General features: G+C 39.5%; 1 protein-coding gene across 1 annotated transcript in view; it reads right to left on the minus strand.

Moving 5' to 3' along the window:
* The window catches only part of GLRB (glycine receptor beta), an 88,226-nt gene that overhangs the window by 27,954 nt on the left and 40,320 nt on the right, over positions 1-19,952 (minus strand). Inside the window, exons 6-8 of the mRNA XM_074991883.1 lie at positions 17,701-17,841; positions 9,977-10,129; positions 1,982-2,274 (exon numbers count right to left, since the gene is read on the minus strand). Of these exons, the coding sequence (XP_074847984.1) occupies positions 1,982-2,274; positions 9,977-10,129; positions 17,701-17,841 (587 nt within the window). The remainder of the gene's footprint in view (positions 1-1,981; positions 2,275-9,976; positions 10,130-17,700; positions 17,842-19,952) is intronic.

Below are 19,952 nucleotides of genomic sequence, written 5' to 3' on the forward strand. Positions count from 1 at the left end.
CTAGCTGACTCCAGGAGTACCCCAGTTGTTGTCCTTCAATCTCAGTAGATCTTCTCCACACTGTCTGAGGTCTTCCTCTTTTGCACTTTCCTTGTGGGTTCCATGTGAGAGCTTCATGGAAGATGCTGGATGATGATTTTCTGAGTGCGGCCAAGCCATCCCCACTTTCTTCACTTGATTTGAACATCAGGTGGTTCTTGTCCTGCTCTGTTCCAAAGCTCCCAATTTGCAACAAAGTCTTGCCATTTGATGCAAAGGCTGTACCTCAAGCATCTGTTTATGAATGTCTGTATCTTGTGATTTGAAGTCTTTTTAGGACGCCAAGTCTCACATCCACACAGGAACACACCTCACATTTGTGTTGAAGATTCAGTTTCGTATTGACAATAGGCACCCTTATTGCACTCCTGAGAGTATGCTGAAGGAGTCTGTCAAGATACCATTGTGAGTGACTTGGCATGTTGAGGGTTCTTACATGAAATGAATCAGGTTAATAATTTTGGATGGAATGCCATGGTGCTGTAGCAGTTTCCACGAAGAGTCTCTATCAATGCTGTTGAAGCCTTTTTCAAACTCTATGAAGGTTATGTGCAGAGGGGAGTTCCACGCAAGCAACTGTTCTATGATCACTCTGACAGTTGCTGTTTGGTCTCTCACATTGGAAGCTGATCTGTTCTTCCCTCAGCTATCAATTTCTGTCTTCATTCTCTCCAAGGCCGTGGCTACACTAACCTCTGCCTTTTGAAAGGGGTATGCTAATGAGCCACTTCGGCAGATGCTAATGAGGCACTGTCATAATGGTGGCCAGACATGTTTCGAAAGTGCTGCTTTGGAAACGTATGCTGCTCATGTAGACAGGGGCCTTTCAAAAGGACCCCCTGGATTTCGAAAACCCCTTCTTCCCAAACCCAAATGGGAAGAAGGGGCTTTCGAAGTTCAGGGGTCCTTTCAAAAGGCCCCTGTCTACACGAGCAGTGTGCGATTTGAAAGCAACACTTCCAAAATGCGCATGGCCGCCATTATGCTAATGAGGCACTGCATATTCGTGACAGTGCCTTATTAGCATCTGCTGAAGTGGCTCGTTAGCATGCCCCTTTCGAAAGGCGGGGGCTAGGGTAGCCAAGGCCCAAGAGAATCCTATTGAACTCTTTTCCTGGAATAGACAGTAACTTGATGCCCCTTCAATTCTTGCATTCTTTCAGGTTGCCTTTCTTTGGAAGCCATGTTTCCAGTCTTGTGAGATCTTCTCAGTGTCCCAAATTTTCCCAAATACATTATACATCATGTTGACCGATGTCTCACTACCTGCCTTGATTGCTTCTGCAGGGATGTTGTCTGGACCACAGTTTTCTCCTATTTATAAATGCCAGGACTTCCAAGTCCCTGAGATCAGAAAAACAAGCAGCCCTGTAGCACGTTAAAGACTAGCAAATTCATTTATTAGGTAATTAGCATAAATAAATGTGTTAGTCTTTAAGGTGCTACAGGATTGCTTGGGTTTTTTTTGGTGAAGCTACAGGCTAACATGACTAGTCCTCTAAGACTATCTGATGGGGATTAGAGACTCTTTATGTACAGTGCAATGCTCCCATGGGCACTGCAAGCCAAGTAATGAGAACAGCGTTGGCTCTTAATTACAGAAAGCCCTGACAAATGGTACCCAGTTATAATATAACAGCTGCTACTAGAAAGGCAGGATTATCATAAAGATACTTGTCACTTGATTTACCTGAAGTACAGCAGCAGACATCTTATAAGATCTTGAACAAATGTGTTTCAAGTTTTTCTCAGTGAATAACACCTGAATGTATGTTATTGGTAGTGGACAGTTCAAAATGTGCTCATTTATGACCATGATTCACACAGAATATATATCCTGGCTATTTCTAATCCCATTTTTAAGATTAAAACTATGAAAAATATTTCTGAAATACCAGTGACTGATAATGGGCTGAATTAATTATCATATCATAGCTCTTACCTGTAAAGTGCTGATGTGGACAGGGGTCCCTGTGCCATTTACTGTGTTCTTTTTGGCTACATTGCCTCCTTTCCCTTCTGCTTGCTCTGCCTTGGCGATTTTTGCTTTTTCAGCTTCAATTCTCTTTGGGTTGTTCAGCATTACCTGAACCACAGCATACTCAACCAGGGAAGCAAACCCAAAAAGAAGACAAACAATCAGCCAGACATCTAAGGCCTTCACGTAAGACACTTTGGGGAGTTCTGCAGCAAGAGTAGTACATTCAGATGCCAAGCTGAGCACTGAGAAGATGCCTAGAAACAATAAAGCAATAAATTAAAGTCATGAAAACTGTGCAGTCTTCTTTGCCTTTGCCCTATTGGAGCTCTGTTCCCACATCCCCAAAACATCTAGATGGCTAGTTTCTAATGGAGTGAAAGGACCTGTTATGAGTGAATGGAATTTCATGATGTATCAGGTATGTTGCGCAAGAAATGAGCATCTGTTAAATATATGATAGTTAAATAATGGTTTAATAATCTAGACATGATTTTATTAATAAACCCTGAATACCTTGAAAGGCAGGTAAGCAGACACAGATATGTTAAATTACTTTTACACACACACAGAGCCTAGGGAAATTATCTTCTCTGAGGGACACCAGAATTGGAGTAACTATGGGAAGATGGAATGGCATGGAATACGCTGTTGAAACCCTTTCTCTTCCTCTTTATTCTTAGGTCTGATATGATGGCCCAGAATTTAGCCAAAAATGTCCCAGGAATCCAGACAGCATGGAAGATATTTAAAATGGTCAGTCTCAGCGTAACTGCAAGTAAAAGCAAGGTTTTGGGCTAAAAATCAAGAAAATCTGTCCACAATTAGCTGTGCAAAGGAAGGCACTAAGATGGCTAGGGGCTGCATGGTCTCTCATAACCTTAGTTTCAAATGTCTGGTATTCTGAGAGGGTCTTTGTATGGTTCCAATGAGCAGCTTCTCCAATGAGAAGGTTCTCAAAGCTCTGCAACCTCAAGGGATACCTCTCACAAGTGACAAAATGCAGAGCTCACCTGAAAGAAGCAGTTCAGTCATACACAGAGGAGATAGTTACACAGATAGTTGTGTCCAAAAGGCTGACTAATATTTTTTAAATTAGGCATGCTTACACCTTCTTCCCCAAGTCAGAATTCCCATTTTTGGTTCTGTGATCTCTATTGGTAAAATTCTTCCCCAAGTTGCACCTGTGCAACCCCATGAAGTATGTGACATTGAATAGACATAAATGAATGCAAAATCTGGCCTTCAGCAGCAACGCTAAATTAACCCATATTACCATCTAAATTGACTTCATATGTTGTCCAATAGACACAACAAAATAGAGGGATTTTTTTTTCTGATCCTTATCCACTTGTGCTTGGAAAATTTTAATGGGCCTTAAAATATTTATACCGATCCATCGCAGTCGTTTTAAGCTGAGCAGGGCACAAAATATGAGACTTTATCACACCATTCCCTTGTTTATTTTGCTTACATTTTGGTAATATGGCAGTGGCCAGTATATTTTGTCTCCTATCACCTTAGAATCCCAGTTTTTATTTGGTATAATCATTAATCTAGGAAGGAAGATCAGTGTAGATGATATTGAACTAGAAAATGTGAAGAAGTTCACACATCTGGGGAGCAACATAACGTATGATCTAGACTGTAAGAAGGAAATAGCAACTAGAAAAAAGAAAGCAAGTGCAAGTTTGAAGGTGATGGATAAGACCTGGAAAAGCAAAGTGATTAGCTTAGGAACAAAGCTGAGCATCTTGAAAACGTGTGTATTTAGCAGCATGTTGTACAGATGTGAGACATGGGTGATAACGAAAGATTCAAAAAAAAGAATATTGGCATTTGAAAGGAGTTGTTATAGAAAGATTCTGAGAAGAGGATGGGTGCAGAAGGTCACCAATGAGGAATTCTATAGAAAGATACAGCTGAAAGAGAACTTGCTGCAGAAGGTTATAAAACAGAAGCTACAACTATTTGGGCAGATTTGCGGAACGAATGATGAACAAAAAAGCAAGACCCTGGTATTCAGCATAATTGATGGTTTGAATAGGAGAGGCAGACCCCACAGAGAATGGATAGATGATATAGTAGATTGGTGTGGCGCTAGCCTACAGAAACTAAGCCACGCCACGCTGGACAGGGAACGATGGAAAGGAATAGTGAGACAGACATCAGACACCAACAGGTGCTGAGCCCATGGTTAGTGATAATGATGATGATGATGATAAGGATGGCAGCTTGTCAGATATTAGCTTCTAAAACAAAGATGAGGAAATGATAATGATCAAAGCAATATGATTTCAAAATCAAAATCTTTAAATATACTTCTAGAAATAGATAATATTCCTATATTGTTTTAATGCTGGAAACTCCTGCTTTCCATTGATGTAAGCATTTATTTCCTGCCATACTGAGATATCACTAGGCCAAGGGTGAATGTAGTGAATCCCTGTGCTTGGATCAAAAGATTTTCACTGTGTCATTTATGAAGCATTTGAGTGAAAACAAAAAATTCCCCCTTTTTCCTTGACCTTCACAATGTCATTATGAACCATTTATCTGCGATGCTCTCATCAGAGATTTATATGTATATTTTTAGCCATGGAGAGTGAAAATGCAACTGCATGTTAGACTTAAAAAAGCTGTATGACCTACTTACTGCTCAGTCTATAGAAAATGCTCATACACCCATGAAAGTTCATTCAATAGCCCTGAAAATCAACACCTATTGTAAATCTCAGTCACCTACCAAGTAGTTGAAAAAACTACTGCTATGAGCTTGTAAACAACTCTTTGTAACTGTGGATATTCTTATTACCACCATAGATTGTAATTATTTTATTGTCTTTTAATATTGTTTATTATGTTACTAACCTACTTTGTGTTGGTGTTATGTGATAAGTGATGAAAACATTTAGCTCTCTACAGTCACCGCCCAGAAGTGTGTAAGATCTTGGAGTGTGTGACCGTAGACTTAAAAGTTGAAAAATTAACTTGTAAATCCAACTGATGGAAAAGATTAGAGCAGAGCTTTCATCACTTTGTTCAACAGGGCAGCTGAGGCTGCAGTGACCTTCTGCTAGTTTCCATTTGTCTGGAAACCTGGGGTAAAAAGTTCAGACTCAGAGTGAGAGAAAGGAAAGAACTTTTTATCAGATTCCAAGGAAAGAATATATGCAGGTAGAGAATAAAATATTCCATTAAGTAAACGCTCACTGCAAAATCAACACTAGCATGACTTCAAAGAACCTGACAGCAGTTTGGTAAGTTGATCCTCTGATTGCTGCTGTGTTAGGTGCCTACTTGAACTGGCCCAAAGTAAAATGCCAGAATGTAGTTGGGAGGAAGAAAACCTCAAAACTGAAATATATAAAAAACAATTTTCTATTCCCATGGGGTTATCAGAAGAAGGGTCAGAAGCACCTCACCCAGATTTTTTGAGAGAAAGAAGTGCTTGGCCCAGGCTGGGAATGTATCTCTTCCTCCTCCCTCTGCTTGGGCCCATGTTGGTATCAAAAATGGTTTAGCCAGGAATATGGAGCATGGATGCTTAATGCCAAGAGCAGTACCAACCTTTCCATATCACAGATTACATTTCAACATCTAAGCCTCATGTCCTAAATTCCTAACATAGGAATTCAGTGCATATTCTGTGTGCTTTAGAATTCTTGACATGTCTTATTATCTTATGGGCTTCTTTTTCTACTTGTATACCTGTTAAATTTTATATGAAAGAGAGTGACAAGAATTTGAAGAACTCATAGGCTGTGGCCACACTTGGCCAAAACTTTGAAATGGCCATGCTAATGGACAAATCAAAGAATACTAATGAGGCACTGAATTGAACAATCAGTGCCTCATTAGCATTCACATGCTGCCAGCCACTTTGAAAGCTCCAATTTCGAACATGCGTGGCTTGGCGTGGCTACACAGGGGTCCTTTTTGAAAGGACCCCACACATTTTGAAATCCCCTTATTCCCCTCAGCTGAAGAAGGCTGAAGCATTGCAGAGGAACCTAATAAAGTGCATAAATTGACAGTCCAATGGCAGATGAAATTTTATTGGCAAATACTAGGTAATATACTTCGGCTATGTCTACAATACAGAGATTTTTCAAAAAAAGCTCTTCCAAAAGGGCTTCTTTCGAAAGTGTGTCTACACACAAAAAAGTGGATCAAAAGAGTGATCTGCTGTTTCGAAAGAGAGCATCCACACAGCCCCCGCTCCTTCTTCTTTAACTTCTTCAGCTGAGAGGAATAAGGGGATTTCGAAATGTGCAGGGTCCTTTCAGAAAGGACCCCCGTGTAGCCACACCGAGCCGCTCATGTTTGAAAGCGGTGCTTTCGAAGTGCTGCGGCTGGCAGCATGCAAATGCTAATGAGTTGCTGAATATTCAGTTCAGCGCCTCATTAGTATTCTTCACTTTGGCCATTAGCATGGCCATTTTGAAGTTTTGGCCAAGTGTGGCCACAGCCATAGTGAAATGTACCACTGATTTGTATAGTGATATCAAAGTAATTTCATTATTATTTTCTCTCTGCTTCCTACTGCCTAACTTTTTATAGTTGCTGTATAATGAGGAAATGTCATCACCAGCAACTCCCAAGTCCCTTTCCTAAGTAGCCATTTAGAACCCAGACATGTTAGAAATTTAAATTCTTCCTTTCAAAGGCTGCATCTACATGAGCAAGTTCTTTCAAAAGATTTTTTGAAAGAAAGGGGCTCTTTCCAAACACCCCCTGGAGCATCTACATACAAAAAGCACTCTTTCAAAAGTGAATCAGAAGAATGTTGTGATCCTTTAGAAATCACTGTTCCTTTCCCATTTCAGGAAGAACACCCCCTTTTGAATGCTTCTTTCAAAAGAAAATGTGTGTAGACACGGTCCACAGAGCCCTTCTTTCAAAAGAACAGTCTTCATTTTCGATCCCTGGCCTGGTCTTTTGAAAGAGCGGGGGCTGTGTGGATGCTCTCTTATGAAAGAGCAGATCACTCTTTTGATCCGCTTTTTTTGTGTGTAGACGCACTCTTTTGAAAGATCTCTGTAGTGTAGATGTAGCCAAAGTGCATTACCTAGTATTTGGCAATTAAATGTCACCTGTCATTGTACTGTCAATTTATGCACCTTATTAGGTTCCTCTGCAATTCTTCAGCATTCTTTAGCTTTAACTAACATACATAATTACATGTCATCTGCAAAATGTTGTCCAGTCCAGCTCCTTTGATTGGCACCAGCAGGTTGTGCGGAGATTTACCTACAGAATCACATGTGCTACTAAACCCCCTTAGGTCTGAGTAGTGATTTGTCACTGTTCCAAGCTCTGGCTCTCAAGTACACTCCCAGCCACAGACCCCGCTGTTTGGTACTCCTCTTGGGCAGTGGGACCTGGGACCCTGGCTGCCTATGCCCAGGAACCAATGCCATACCCTGTCTGGCCCCCAAGTTGTTTAGACCCATTCTCCCCCAAGAGCACATAGGGTTCGTGGAGCTCCAATTTCCTTCGTTACACTCACTAGGCACCACAAGGCAGTAAAGTACAGAACATGGTTTAGCTAAGGAATTACTCAAATACATTTTACTCTTAGAAAGCGTAAGAGAAGTAAGAAAACAACAAACTCAAAGAGATTTCTGGGAACACAAGCCCAATCAAATGCAGAGGACATGCAGGCAGAAACCTCATTGTTCAAGCAGGTCAGACTCATTCAATACTGATAACCCTTTGATTGCTGTTGCATACCTTTCCAGACAGAGTGCCTCATTGCTTGCCAGGTTTTTGCTGGATTAAATGGATGATCTAATTCATAGTGACCGTTACCAGTACAAATAGGCTTCGTAAAACCAAATGGAATTCATATCTGGACACAGACATATTTTTCAATAAGTTAATCCTCCTGATTAATTAATAAGCATAATAAACAGCTTTTGCCCACAGAATTTCAATGGGCTTTATGCCCCCTAAGTCATTCAAACACCACTGAAAATCCCACCCATGCAATTTAGGCACAACTACATTAATTTTTTAAACCAATTCATTTAAAACTGAATTGACAGTAAACACTCTCTCCTCTTGCGGCTCTCTATAGGCCAGGAATTCAAGAAGCAATCTTTTCAGGTTGCAGAAGGGTCTTCTCCTGTGTCACATGATCAGTCAAGACACAGGTATCTGACAACACCCATTATTGCTGCATCACTGGATTTAGCTGTCTCTGACTGCTCACAATACTGCACATGCAATATAATCTTCCTCATACAAAGGAAAAACATTAGTATAATTTTACAAACATATTTGTAGTTTTTGAATTGAGATTTTTTTCAGTATGGATTGTAATGGAAAATCCACTTCATTCAAAAATTTTGTCTCATCAGACTATAAGAAGTCAAAACTTCAGAAAACTGATATAAGGTTAGGTTTGTCCTGATACCATTCGGCAAAACACAATGTCTAAAATCTATGGGAATTTAAATCCCAATTATCCCTCAGAATACTCACCCCAACTGCCTGAGGAAGGAGTGGGCAAATTAAGTACAACCCATTACTTCCTTTTGGGGTCACACAAAAAGCCACATAATTATTCAGTTGTATTATATTTTTAAAAAACAAGTACATATATTCATTTACTGAGCCAAGAGATGCAGTAAAGTTTGCATATATATATATAGTTTCAAAGTACTATACAATCTGCAAAATGCTTCTTATAAATATAAGGTTTAAATAGTTAAATTACTAAATTACTTTACTAAATTACCTTACAAATTGTATTATTAATTTATAAAAAGTAGGAATATAAAAATTCAGGTTGTATTTGTACTGGAAATAACGATATGAAAAATATTTGTTTTGCTAGAGATGTTTTTCCATTTCTCAAAATATATATTTTCCCTATACTACTTCATAAATATTCTTCCAACTCAACCTTATTTTTCTCTGGTCCATTTCATACTTGTGATCTTTTATTTACATTCTTAAGTTAGAACATGATATATACATGTGCTATTAAACTGTAATAAAATATGTTTAATAGACAAATAGTTATTAATGTTTTTAAAGGAGCAAGTAAATAAGAAAGAAGAAAGCATATGCATGTACTGGATATGCTAAAATACTCTGCTTAAAAGACAAATTTTAAATGTATTGATTATATTAATGTCGAATTTATTTTCATTTAACACCTATTGCAGTATCATATAAAATCCAATGAGTCAATTTTTTGTGTCTTAATTAATTCTAATATGCCCTGCTGCTTGGTGGCAAATGAAGGCTCTGATTTTGCTCCCACTGAAATCAATGGGACTTTTGTCACTAACTTCAACAGAAGCAACACTGAAGAACAGTATTACCTCTTGTAACCCTAAATTCAGCCCATAGACAACCTTAAAGTAAATATTTAAGTGTTTTACTGAACAGGATGGCACACATGGTTAAAATACTTTGATAAAGTAAGGCCCTAATGAGATTGAAGCCAGTCCGGTAATGGTGGCTGTAATCCTCTTCAGAACATTACCATTATTGAATCATCAAACAACCGCTGCAGGAGGTAGGTACTCTATACCTTAATAATCATCTTGGCTAGCCTTAATTTATATATGTATTCAAGTTTCCACACCTATTGTGCCTATCACACTTGTGTCTGTGGTGTGCATTATACATGTACAAGAAAAAAGCAAGAACTTCTCCCTCTATGGACAGGAAATACATCATGAGCCTTCTTTCCCCAAAACCACATTAGAAGGCAAAGAGTGGAAAGCCATGGCTTATCACCTAAACACTTGATACAGCATTAAGCAAAAACCTGGATGAACAGATGTGTTTCACAGAGGCCAGAAATGAGGTTTCAGTGAAAATGAAGACCATGCAATGAGATGCAGTTGCTTTCAATATCCCTTCTTTTGCTATCAAAGCAACTGAAAAGGGTGATGTGGTGCTGAGTGGGTTGTGACAGTAGGTGTAAATGTCAGTTACCCAGCGGCACTCTTGCAGCACTTGCATCAGGATTGATCCAAAATGACAGCCAGGACAGAACAACAATTAGTAGTGTAGGCGCATAAACACCCATCATGTAAAATCCAACTTGTCTTCTTAAAGTGAAGATTACTTCTACACAAGTATAATAACCTTTAAAGAAATAAACAAATTAACGTTTTACGTGTTTACAGGCCAACCTTTTCAGATATGAACAGCTGCCCAGTTGAAATCAGTGGGAATTCTGCCAATGATTTCTATAGGGTTCTCAATGAATTAGGCTTAAAATAATTTGTTTTTTTTCCAGAACCAAAGAGTTTATTTGAGAACACATCTGAAGCACACAGGCAAGCTTACAAAACCTGAAGGAAAAGAGGGGTGTAGCTTGTCACTGTTCTGTTGCACCTGACCTTTCAGAAGACAGAGCAAACCATAGTGCCTGCTGTTAAATCAATCTCTAGATTTACAAGTCTTTCTACATGGAAAAGTAGAGTAATATCTTGTCATTTGCTAGTTCCTGCAGTCATATGAACTCAGGAAGCCAAACAGGGACCAGCAGAACTAAAGGGTGAAAAGACAGCCTGGAGATTCTTCTCAATTCCAAAGAATTATAAAGCATGGACAGAGATTAGGGTTTTGAGCTTCCCAACGCACAATGACAAAGTTCTGTTCTCAGAGATGCAGTTTCCAAAAACAAAATTTTGCTAAATGGGAGCAGAGTGCTTATCTTCCTTAGGCTCATGTGAAAAGCCAGCTGGTATCAATTTTGTGAAAAAGAAGACATCACTTATTACAATAACTACAATATGCACAGATGTAAAATCTAATTTGGATTAGAAAACGGAAGATCTAAAGCAGGGTTTAATAAAATTATTATGATTACGAAAGTTGACAGAGATAATTTCTCGTATTGGTAAAACATTTTAAAGGAGAAGTGTCTAAACTTAAAATTGTGAAAAATATACGAATACAGGTTCACGCATTTTAAAATATGTATTATATCACACAAACATGCTGCTGGACAACCTGGAAAGGTGAGTGAAGCAAAGAATAAAAATGAACTTTGCAACCCCCCACATTTGCTATTACAGAACAAAAGAATCAAGAAGTACAGCAGTAAAAACAGCAGCCCCATTTTGTCCATATGTAAACTCACATAACTCCACTGATGTGTGTCTTATGTGCACCCAATTTAATAGTATAAAAATAACCCAATAAATGTCACTATTATCTCTGGATACGATTTTTGCCATGGCTGGGTCTACACTTGCCCCCAGCTTCAAAGGGGGCATGCTGATTACGGCCATGGGAGATTACTAATGAACTACGCAGCACTTCATTAGGCTAATTCTCCCCAGCAGCAACTTGGAAGCACCAGACTTCGAAGTGCCAGCATACATGTAGCCGTGGGCACTTCGAAGTGCCTGTGCTACTTCAAAGTTCCTTTACTCCTCAAAATTTTGGGGAGTAAAGGGACTTCAAAGTAGCACAGGGACGTGGAAGTGCATGCAGCTACATGCATGCCGGCACTTTGAATTTTGATGCTTCAAAGTTACTGTGGGGGAAAATTAGCCTAATGAAGTGCTGCATATTCAAGTTGGGGGCAAGTGTAGACAAGCCCCATATGTTTTATAAATAAATGTCTTTTCCAGTTAGTAACTAAAGTTGGTGAAAAGCAAGTGTATCTTAAATATAGGGCTTAAATAGGGAAATACATACTTTTTATATTGTTACATTACGCACACACAGGCTGCATCTACACTACAGTGATCTTTCAAAAGATTTTCTGGAAGATCTCTTCTGAAAAAATGTCTTTCAGTAGAAAGTGTGCACACAGCCCCTACTCTTTGGAAAGAAGGGAAAAGGGATCAAAGAATCTCATGCCATGGAAATCGGGCCTGGGGAGTGTCTACCTATACTTTCTTTCAAAATAAACTTTCAAAAGAAGGCACTCTTCCTGATCCGGAAGCAGAAGAGGACTTCCAAAAGACGACCTGTGGTCTTTCAATTTTAGATCGAAAGATCACATTTTGTGTGTAGCTGCTTTGCATGTTCCTTCAAAAAGGGCCAGATTTTCTGAAAAAACTTGCTAGTGTAGACACAGCCACAGAGTTTACAGTTAGAAGGTGTTTGGATATATAATAATCACAAAGCCGAGTATAAACACAAAAAGAAGGAAAAGAGTATCGGAGGGGTAGCCGTGTTAGTCTGGATCTGTAACAGCAACGAAGGGTCCTGTGGCACCTTATAGACTAACAGAAAAGTTTTGAGCATGAGCTTTCGTGAGCACAGACTCACTTCTTCAGATGCTGGTCTTGGAAATCTGCAGGGCCAGGTATAAATAAGCCAGAGCAAGGGTGGGGATAACAAGGTTAGCTCAGTCAGCAAGGGTGAGGCTTACTACCAGCAGTTGATCTGGAGGTGTGAACACCAAGGGAGGGGAAGCTGCTTCTGTATTTAGCCAGCTATTCGCAGTCTTTGTTTAAGCCAGAGCTGAGGGCGTCGAATTTGCAGAAGAATTGTAGCTCAGAAATTTCTCTTTGGAGTCTGGGCCTGAAATTTCTTTGCTGTAAGATAGCTACTTTTAAGTCTGCTACTGTGTGGCCTGGGAGATTGAAGTGCTCTCCTACGGGTTTTTGTATATTGCCATTTCTGATATCTGATTTGTGTGCATTTATTCTTTTACGTAGAGACTGTCTAGTTTGTCCGATGTATATAGCAGAGGGGCATTGCTGGCGCATGATGACATAAATTATAATGGTAGATCTGCAGCTGAGTGAACCCACGATGGTGTGGCTGATCTGGTTAGGTCCTGTAATGGTGTTGCTGGTGTAGATATGTGGGCAGAGCTGGCAAGGAGGTTTGTTGCATGGATGGGTCCCTGAGTTAGAGTGACTGTGGTCCGGTGTATAGTTGCTGGTTAGGATTTGCTTCAGGTTGGCAGGTTGTCTGTGGGCAAGGACTGGTCTGCCTCCCAAGGCCTGTGAAAGTGGGGGATCATTGTCCAGGATGAGTTGTAAATCCCTGATGATGCGCTGTAGAGGTTTTAGCTGAGGACTGTAGGTGATGGCTAGTGGTGTTCTGTTGGTTTCTCTCTTGGGCTTGTCCTGTAGTAAGAGGCTTTGTGACACACGTCTGGCTCTGTTGATCTGTTTTTTCACTTCCTCAGGTGGGTATTGCAGTTTCAAGAATGCTTGGTAGAGATCCTGTAGGTGTTTGTCTCTGTCGGAGGGGTTGGAGCAAATGCGGTTATATCTTAGTGCTTGGCTGTAGACAATGGATCATGTGGTGTGTCTGGGATGGAAGCTGGGGGCATGAAGGTAGGCATAGCAGTCAATAGGTTTACGATACAGGGTGGTATTGATGTGGCCATCGTGTATTAGTACCGTGGTGTCCAGGAAGTGGATCTCCTGTGTGGACTGTTCCAGGCTGAGGTTGATGTTGGGGTGAAAGTTGTTGAAGTCCCGGTGGAATTCCTGCAGAGTCTCCTTCCCCTGGGTCCAGATGATGAAGATGTCATCAATGTAGCGTAAGTAGAGACGGGGTTTTAGTGGACGAGAGCTAAGGAAGCGCTGTTCCAGGTCAGCCATGAAAATATTGGCATATTGGCATATTGAGCGGCCATGCGGGTACCAATAGCTGTGCCACTGATTTGAAGGTATATATTGTCGCCAAATCTGAAATAGTTGTGTGTGAGGATAAAGTTACAGAGCTCAGCCATCAGATGTGCTGTAGCATCATCAGGGATACTGTTCCGGACAGCATTTATTCCATTTTTGTGTGGGATGTTGGTATAGAGAGCCTCTACATCCATGGTGGCTAGGATAGTGTTTTCTGGTAGGTCATCAATGTCTTGCAGTTTTCTCAGGAAGTTGGTGGTGTCTCAGAGATAGCTGGGAGTGCTGGTGGCATAGGGTCTGAGGACTGAGTCCACATAACCAGACAGTCCTTCAGTGAGAGTGCCAATGCCCGAGATGATGGGGCATCCAGGATTTCCAGGTTTGTGGATCTTGGGTAGTAGGTAGAATAGCCCCGGACGAGGTGTGTTGGTATAAATCTGTTCTTGTGCTTGTGTAGGGGGTGTCTTGAGCAGATGGTGTAGTTTCTTAGTGTATTCCTCAGTGGGATCTGAAGAAAATAGCCTGTAAAATTTGGTATTGGAGAGTTGTCTGGAAGCCTCCTTCTGGTAGTCAGACCTGTCCATGATGACAGTAGCTCCTCCTTTATCTGCCTCTTTGATTATAATGTTAGGGTTGTTTCTGAGGCTGTGGATGGCATTGCGTTCTGCACGACTGAGGTTGTGAGGCAAACGATGCTGTCTCTCCACAATTTCTGCCTGTGCGCGTTGGCGAAAGCTTTCTATATATAGGTCCAGACTGTTATTTCTACCCTCAGGAGGAGTCCACGTGGAGATATTCTTCTTGTGCTGCTGGGAGGGTGTCTGTGTAATGGTGTGCTGGTCAGTGTTGTGTTGAAAGTATTCTTTGAGTCTCAGATGGCGAAAGTAGGCTTCCAGATCACTGTAGAACTGTATTATGTTTATGTGGGTGGTGGGGCAAAAAGAGAGTCCCCAAGAAAGAGCAGACTCTTCTGCTGAGCTGAGTGTGTAGCTGGACAGATTGACGATATTGCTGGCTGAGTTAGTGGTACCACTGCTGTGGCTCTGTGTGGCAGGCAAGAGTTTAGACAGCTTGCAGTCCTTTTTCCTCTCTAGAGTAGTGAAGTGTCCAATGTAAATCTCCTGTCTTATTTTAGTAAAGTTCAGCGGTGTGGAAGTTTGTGTTGAAGGCTGTTTTTTTACAAAAGACTCCAGATTTGAGAGCTCTTTTTTGATGTTCTCCTGTTTGTTGTACAGGATGCTGATTAGGTGGTTCCTCAGTTTCTTCAAGAGTGTATGGAAAAGAGTTCTTTTTATTTTATAGGAAGAAGACACAGAAGACATGCATATGCTCTGAATTTTTCTCTCTTCTTTTATGATCTTTAGTCTGATGAATTCTTCCTATGTAAATTGTTTCCAGATATTTCAATTTCTTATTTATTTTCCACACTATTTATGACTTTTATATATTCAGCTGTTTGTGGTGTTAGGTCAAATTCATTTTGGCTCTGGCCTTGTATCATCTTTCAATGCACACAGTATAATATTCTTTGCCATCACTATTTATCTTAAAGGTGTACATTTAGCACATTTATGAGAAATTTCTGTCTGGCATGCAAAGAAAAAGAAATGTGGGGACTTTTATTTTAGTACAGGCATTATCATAATAATTATTATGATTATAATAATAATTATTATAATTATCATAAAAATTATTTCCCACATTTGCTTTTGCTTGGTGAAGTACAAAACTTGCAGACCCAATCCTATTTTTACTGAAACAAATGTTAAAAATATCTGGGGTACATCTACACTAGCCCAAATCTTCGAAATGGCCATGCAAATGGCCATTTTGAAGATTACTAATGAGGCACTGAAATACATATTTAGCGCCTCATTAGCATGCCGCCAGCCACGGCACTTCAAAATTGCTGCGGCTTGTGGCCACGCGGTTCGTCCAGACAGGGCTCCTTTTCAAAAGGACCCTGGAAACTTTGAAATCCCCTTATTCCTATCTGCTGTTAGGAATAAGGGGATTTTGAAGTTCCCAGGATTCTTTCGAAAAGGAGCCCTGTCTGGACGAGCCACACGGCAGCAAGCCACGGCAATTTCGAAGTGCCACGGCTGGCGGCATGCTAATGAGGCACTGAATATGCATTTCAGTGCCTCATTAGTAATCTTCAAAATGGCCATTTGCATGGCCATTTCGAAGATTTGGGCTAGTGTAGACACGGCCCTGTTGACATAAATGGGTGAAAAAGGTTGGGTACCATGTTTGCAGTTGTGAAGCATTTCCCAGCAGAAACCACAGGTTGGCGAATCCGTTTGTACGTTAATGAGGTACCCCTGTGCAGTGCATGAAATTGGCTTTATTTTTGTATTGCAAAGAGATGCTCTCCCACCATATGGCTTCAAAATATAAGCCTTCATTAAATAAATATACAAACGTAACAATGCCTGCCTGTATCTGCAAAGAACCTGCAACAATACTGCTGAGAGTCATCTCAGGAGAGTGTTAAAGGCCAGTTATTAGAAATGTGAAATTAAGAGAGTTGGTAACAATTGATTTTTGACAAAAATTAATAAAAAAATTCCTGAAAAATCTCATCTGTTCTAATTCATTTGAGAAAGGAAATAGGGGAACAGTCTACCATTAAGAATCTTATTTTTCTATTGTAAGGAAGCACTACTATTCCCACTGCCTGAACATAAAAGTGTTCAGGACAAAGGTTCAATTAATCCCAGTCAACTGTCAAATAATTTTCCAGTGTGCTAACATAGCAATTTGTCCCAAATATTCCATTTTTCACCATTTAAATAAGACAGAACAACCTCTTTCATATTAGCTGCTGTTTCTTTATTTGATTGAAATACCATTTGGTCATTTAAAGGTAAAATCCAATTTTTAGGCTAGTTGTTAGCATTTTTGTGAGTAATGTATTGTTTACTGTTTAAGAATTAAATGCCCATGTAGCTGCTACATAAACTGGTAACAACTGAAAGTAGGGGTGAATACAATTGTGGCCTCACATCTGTGGATTGTATTTTTTGCTGTATGTGCAGTAATTCTATAATATTTTAAAATGGCAAGTAATTCAAAGACAATGGATTCCCTGGGAAAGACATAACTGGATGAGAATTCATTCTCTTTATAATTAAGACCATAGTTCCAAAGATTAACACTGAAACATGAAATAATGCAAAGCTTCACTGATTTCAAGTTAAGATATAAACTTCAGATTCAAATCAAATTAGCACAGAAGATTACTGCAGTTTTCAGGGAACTCTCCTGAAATAGGGTTTGGCTTCACAGTACCTGGAGAATAACAAACATTATCCTTTCACAATGCAGGGTTTGTTAACAACAGCAAGGGGAGCCTCAGAGATTTCTTTCCCAGTAGCTCTCCTTTCTCTATTTTGCTTGAGGTTTTCTGCAAGCCAGTGGCATATTTTTCAAAACACACTGACCGAAATACAACAAAAACATGCTCGGTTGAAAAAGAACTGGTTACTGCTTGTGGATGTAATCAACTTCACAGCTATGATTGTGGGAAGAAATCAATGGAGGTGGAAACATATAATAAACCACTAGACGTCATATTACAGAAATCATTGTACAAAGCAGAGCCTGGAATTTCAGGATATCATGAAATTGCAAAACTGCAAATACTGGATCAACAGTTTATTTTGTAATGAACATGCTTTCAAGAGCCCCTTATAAAAAAAAAGCTGGAAGCTACAGGAAGAAGAGTTGGAAGTCATACTTGAGTATTTGGAAACAAAATCTGACAAGCTCAAATGAAAAAATTAACATGACTCAATTTTAAAACAATTTGAAGAGTAGCTCTTGAGGAATGGCCACCCAGAAAAGTCCATGTACTTTCAAACATAAAAGCTTATCAGCACAATGGAAATGAAATTTCTGTGAGTGGGTCAGAGACATCTAACAAAAATCTTATTTAGCTCTTATTGTATTATTCATATCTAAACTACTTGTTAGTTAAAAAACAATTTCTTCTTCCACAATACAAAAACTATCAATGTAACTATTATTTATGAACAATATACAATAACTAAATGCAAACTGAAATATTTTATAAATAAATTAGTTCATAGAATTACATACCTGTGCCTTTATAATATTTTGTACAGTTACCATATTCAATATCCTCTTTTTTAATGTCAAACTGGGGCAAAGCAATTTTTTCTAACTGAACAGGATCTCCAGACTGCCAGATGAATCGTAAATCATCAGTTGTGTAACCAACTACAAGAAAAAAATTGTAAAGGCTACCTTTAACCAGAGTGAATTCAGAAAAAAATATTATCTGTCTATATACATGGATGCATTTATTTCATTTTCCAATTTCTGCTTCCTGTCATAAAATTATCAGTTGATTCACAACTATATTTTTATTTGTTAATTAGGACTTGATAGAACTTTGTATTATTTTAGCACTCAGTATTTAAAACAGAGACACAGTGGAGGATACGTCTCTTGCAAAGAGACAAAGAAATGGTAATTAGAGATATAGTAGCAGAACTGGGTGAGGAGGGACTCAGATCTATTTAGTGTTCAGGCCTTGTGTCTGAGAGAACTCCCACAACTTCTATTAACATCAGCATGAGCTGTGGGTGTTCAAAGCCTCTTCAACTCAGGATACTTAGTGTTAGAAGTTGCTAGAGACTTTTGAATGAGAGAAATAAATATTGCGGTAGAGTCTCTCTTAGTCGGGATTTGATTATGGCTTCCCTGCTCTGAAGTGCAGCTGCTGTATGCCAGCTGTGTATGATTCATAAAGGACTAACTGCCTGTCAAGAATTGGTAGAGTGGAATTCCTTTTCTTCTTTTCTACACTGAGGAAAGGGGGAAAGTCAGCGAAGGAGTCAGATCTCCTGGCTTCATTCTTGCACAGACATTCTCCTTAACTGGTTGTGAGGAGCCATACCAGGTCTTTGCCCTATTGCAGGCCAGAAGTCCTACTATCCCTCACCTCAGAAAGCAGAGAAACAACAGAAAAGCATCAAGTTCTCCAGACCTGTCTAGACAAGCCATGTAGAAACAGACAATATAGCCCATTAGGCTGAGAGCAGGAGCTGTACAGCTTTTGCAGGGATGTGCCTGGCTGGGATCAGAGGATTAAGCACAGTTTTGCCTCTCTGGCCAAGGGAACTTGAAGAATAACCAGGATTTGTGTCTGACAGCATTTTCTTAAGATGGGGCTGCAGAGAAAGATTAATTACCTATTCCACTGGGGCATTCCCAGTTAGTTCACTGTGGCCAGATTCCTTTGTGTCATCTGAGCAGAACAAAATGAGAAGAAAATTTGGCCCATAATTTTTAAACTTTTGAAACAGCATGGCAGTTACCCCCCTAGAATCCAAATCTTTGTTGAATTCTGGAAGCCAGGACAATATTTAATTATAACTACTTTAAAATCTTGCCTGGTTTGATCTGTACGATGTAAAAGTAAAGCCTGGGTGGGATTTATTGTTCAGAAGATATACATAAAAAGTCTATCACTCACTAAATTTTTAAAGCCTGAGAGTCTGTACATAAATAAAGACCTCCTACTATATGCAACTCTCTGCACCTCTCTTGGCTAGCCCACAAAAACAGAAAGCTTAAATGTAATCTTCCACTAGCTACCAAACATTTTTCTTTAGCTCAAATGATATGCACATGTGTGACTAGCAGCAAGGATTCATATTACGAACCCTGATACCATTTTAAAGCTTTTGCCAATTGATGTTTCTGTGTATGCAGTTTGAGATTTAGTTCACCATTTTTAGCAAACTGTATCCCATTTTGGTAAGTTTAAGCAAAGGTTTGGATGAGCTATGTAATAGTTCTCTACCACATTGTTAGAGCTACAGTTTAATGTGGAGGCTGGGGCTTTTTTTATACATATACTATGCCAATATTCTCTGAAATGCATGTATTCAGTCTGAGGTCAGAAGAATCCCTAAATGCATACAACTGGGAAAAATGCATCCAGAGACCTTCCTTCAGGGACACATTAATAAGACAGCTCTACACTCCAAGAGCATACTCATATAGTCAAATCCATTGAATTTAGTTAATGTCATGACTTTTTCCCAGTTACTGACCTTCTTAAAAAAAAAAAGACTCAATCTATATAAGAAAGAGATTGTTTTTAGAAATTCCATTAGTCACCTAGGTGTGTAAAACAAAATATTGTGTGGGTAACAACTAAGTGAAAAAAGATAGCTTCCCCACTGTAGCCATGTCTACACAGCCCGGGTTGTCAGCTCGGCTGCCAACAGAGCTATATTAAGCAGGTTTCCGGAAATTGTAAATGGCTTTCCATTTGCATACATGCGAGGCTAATTAGCACAGATGTGCAAGATTTTGCT

Source organism: Carettochelys insculpta, chromosome 4 (genome assembly GCF_033958435.1).
Source record: "Carettochelys insculpta isolate YL-2023 chromosome 4, ASM3395843v1, whole genome shotgun sequence".
In the NCBI taxonomy this organism is placed as follows: Eukaryota; Metazoa; Chordata; order Testudines; family Carettochelyidae; genus Carettochelys; species Carettochelys insculpta.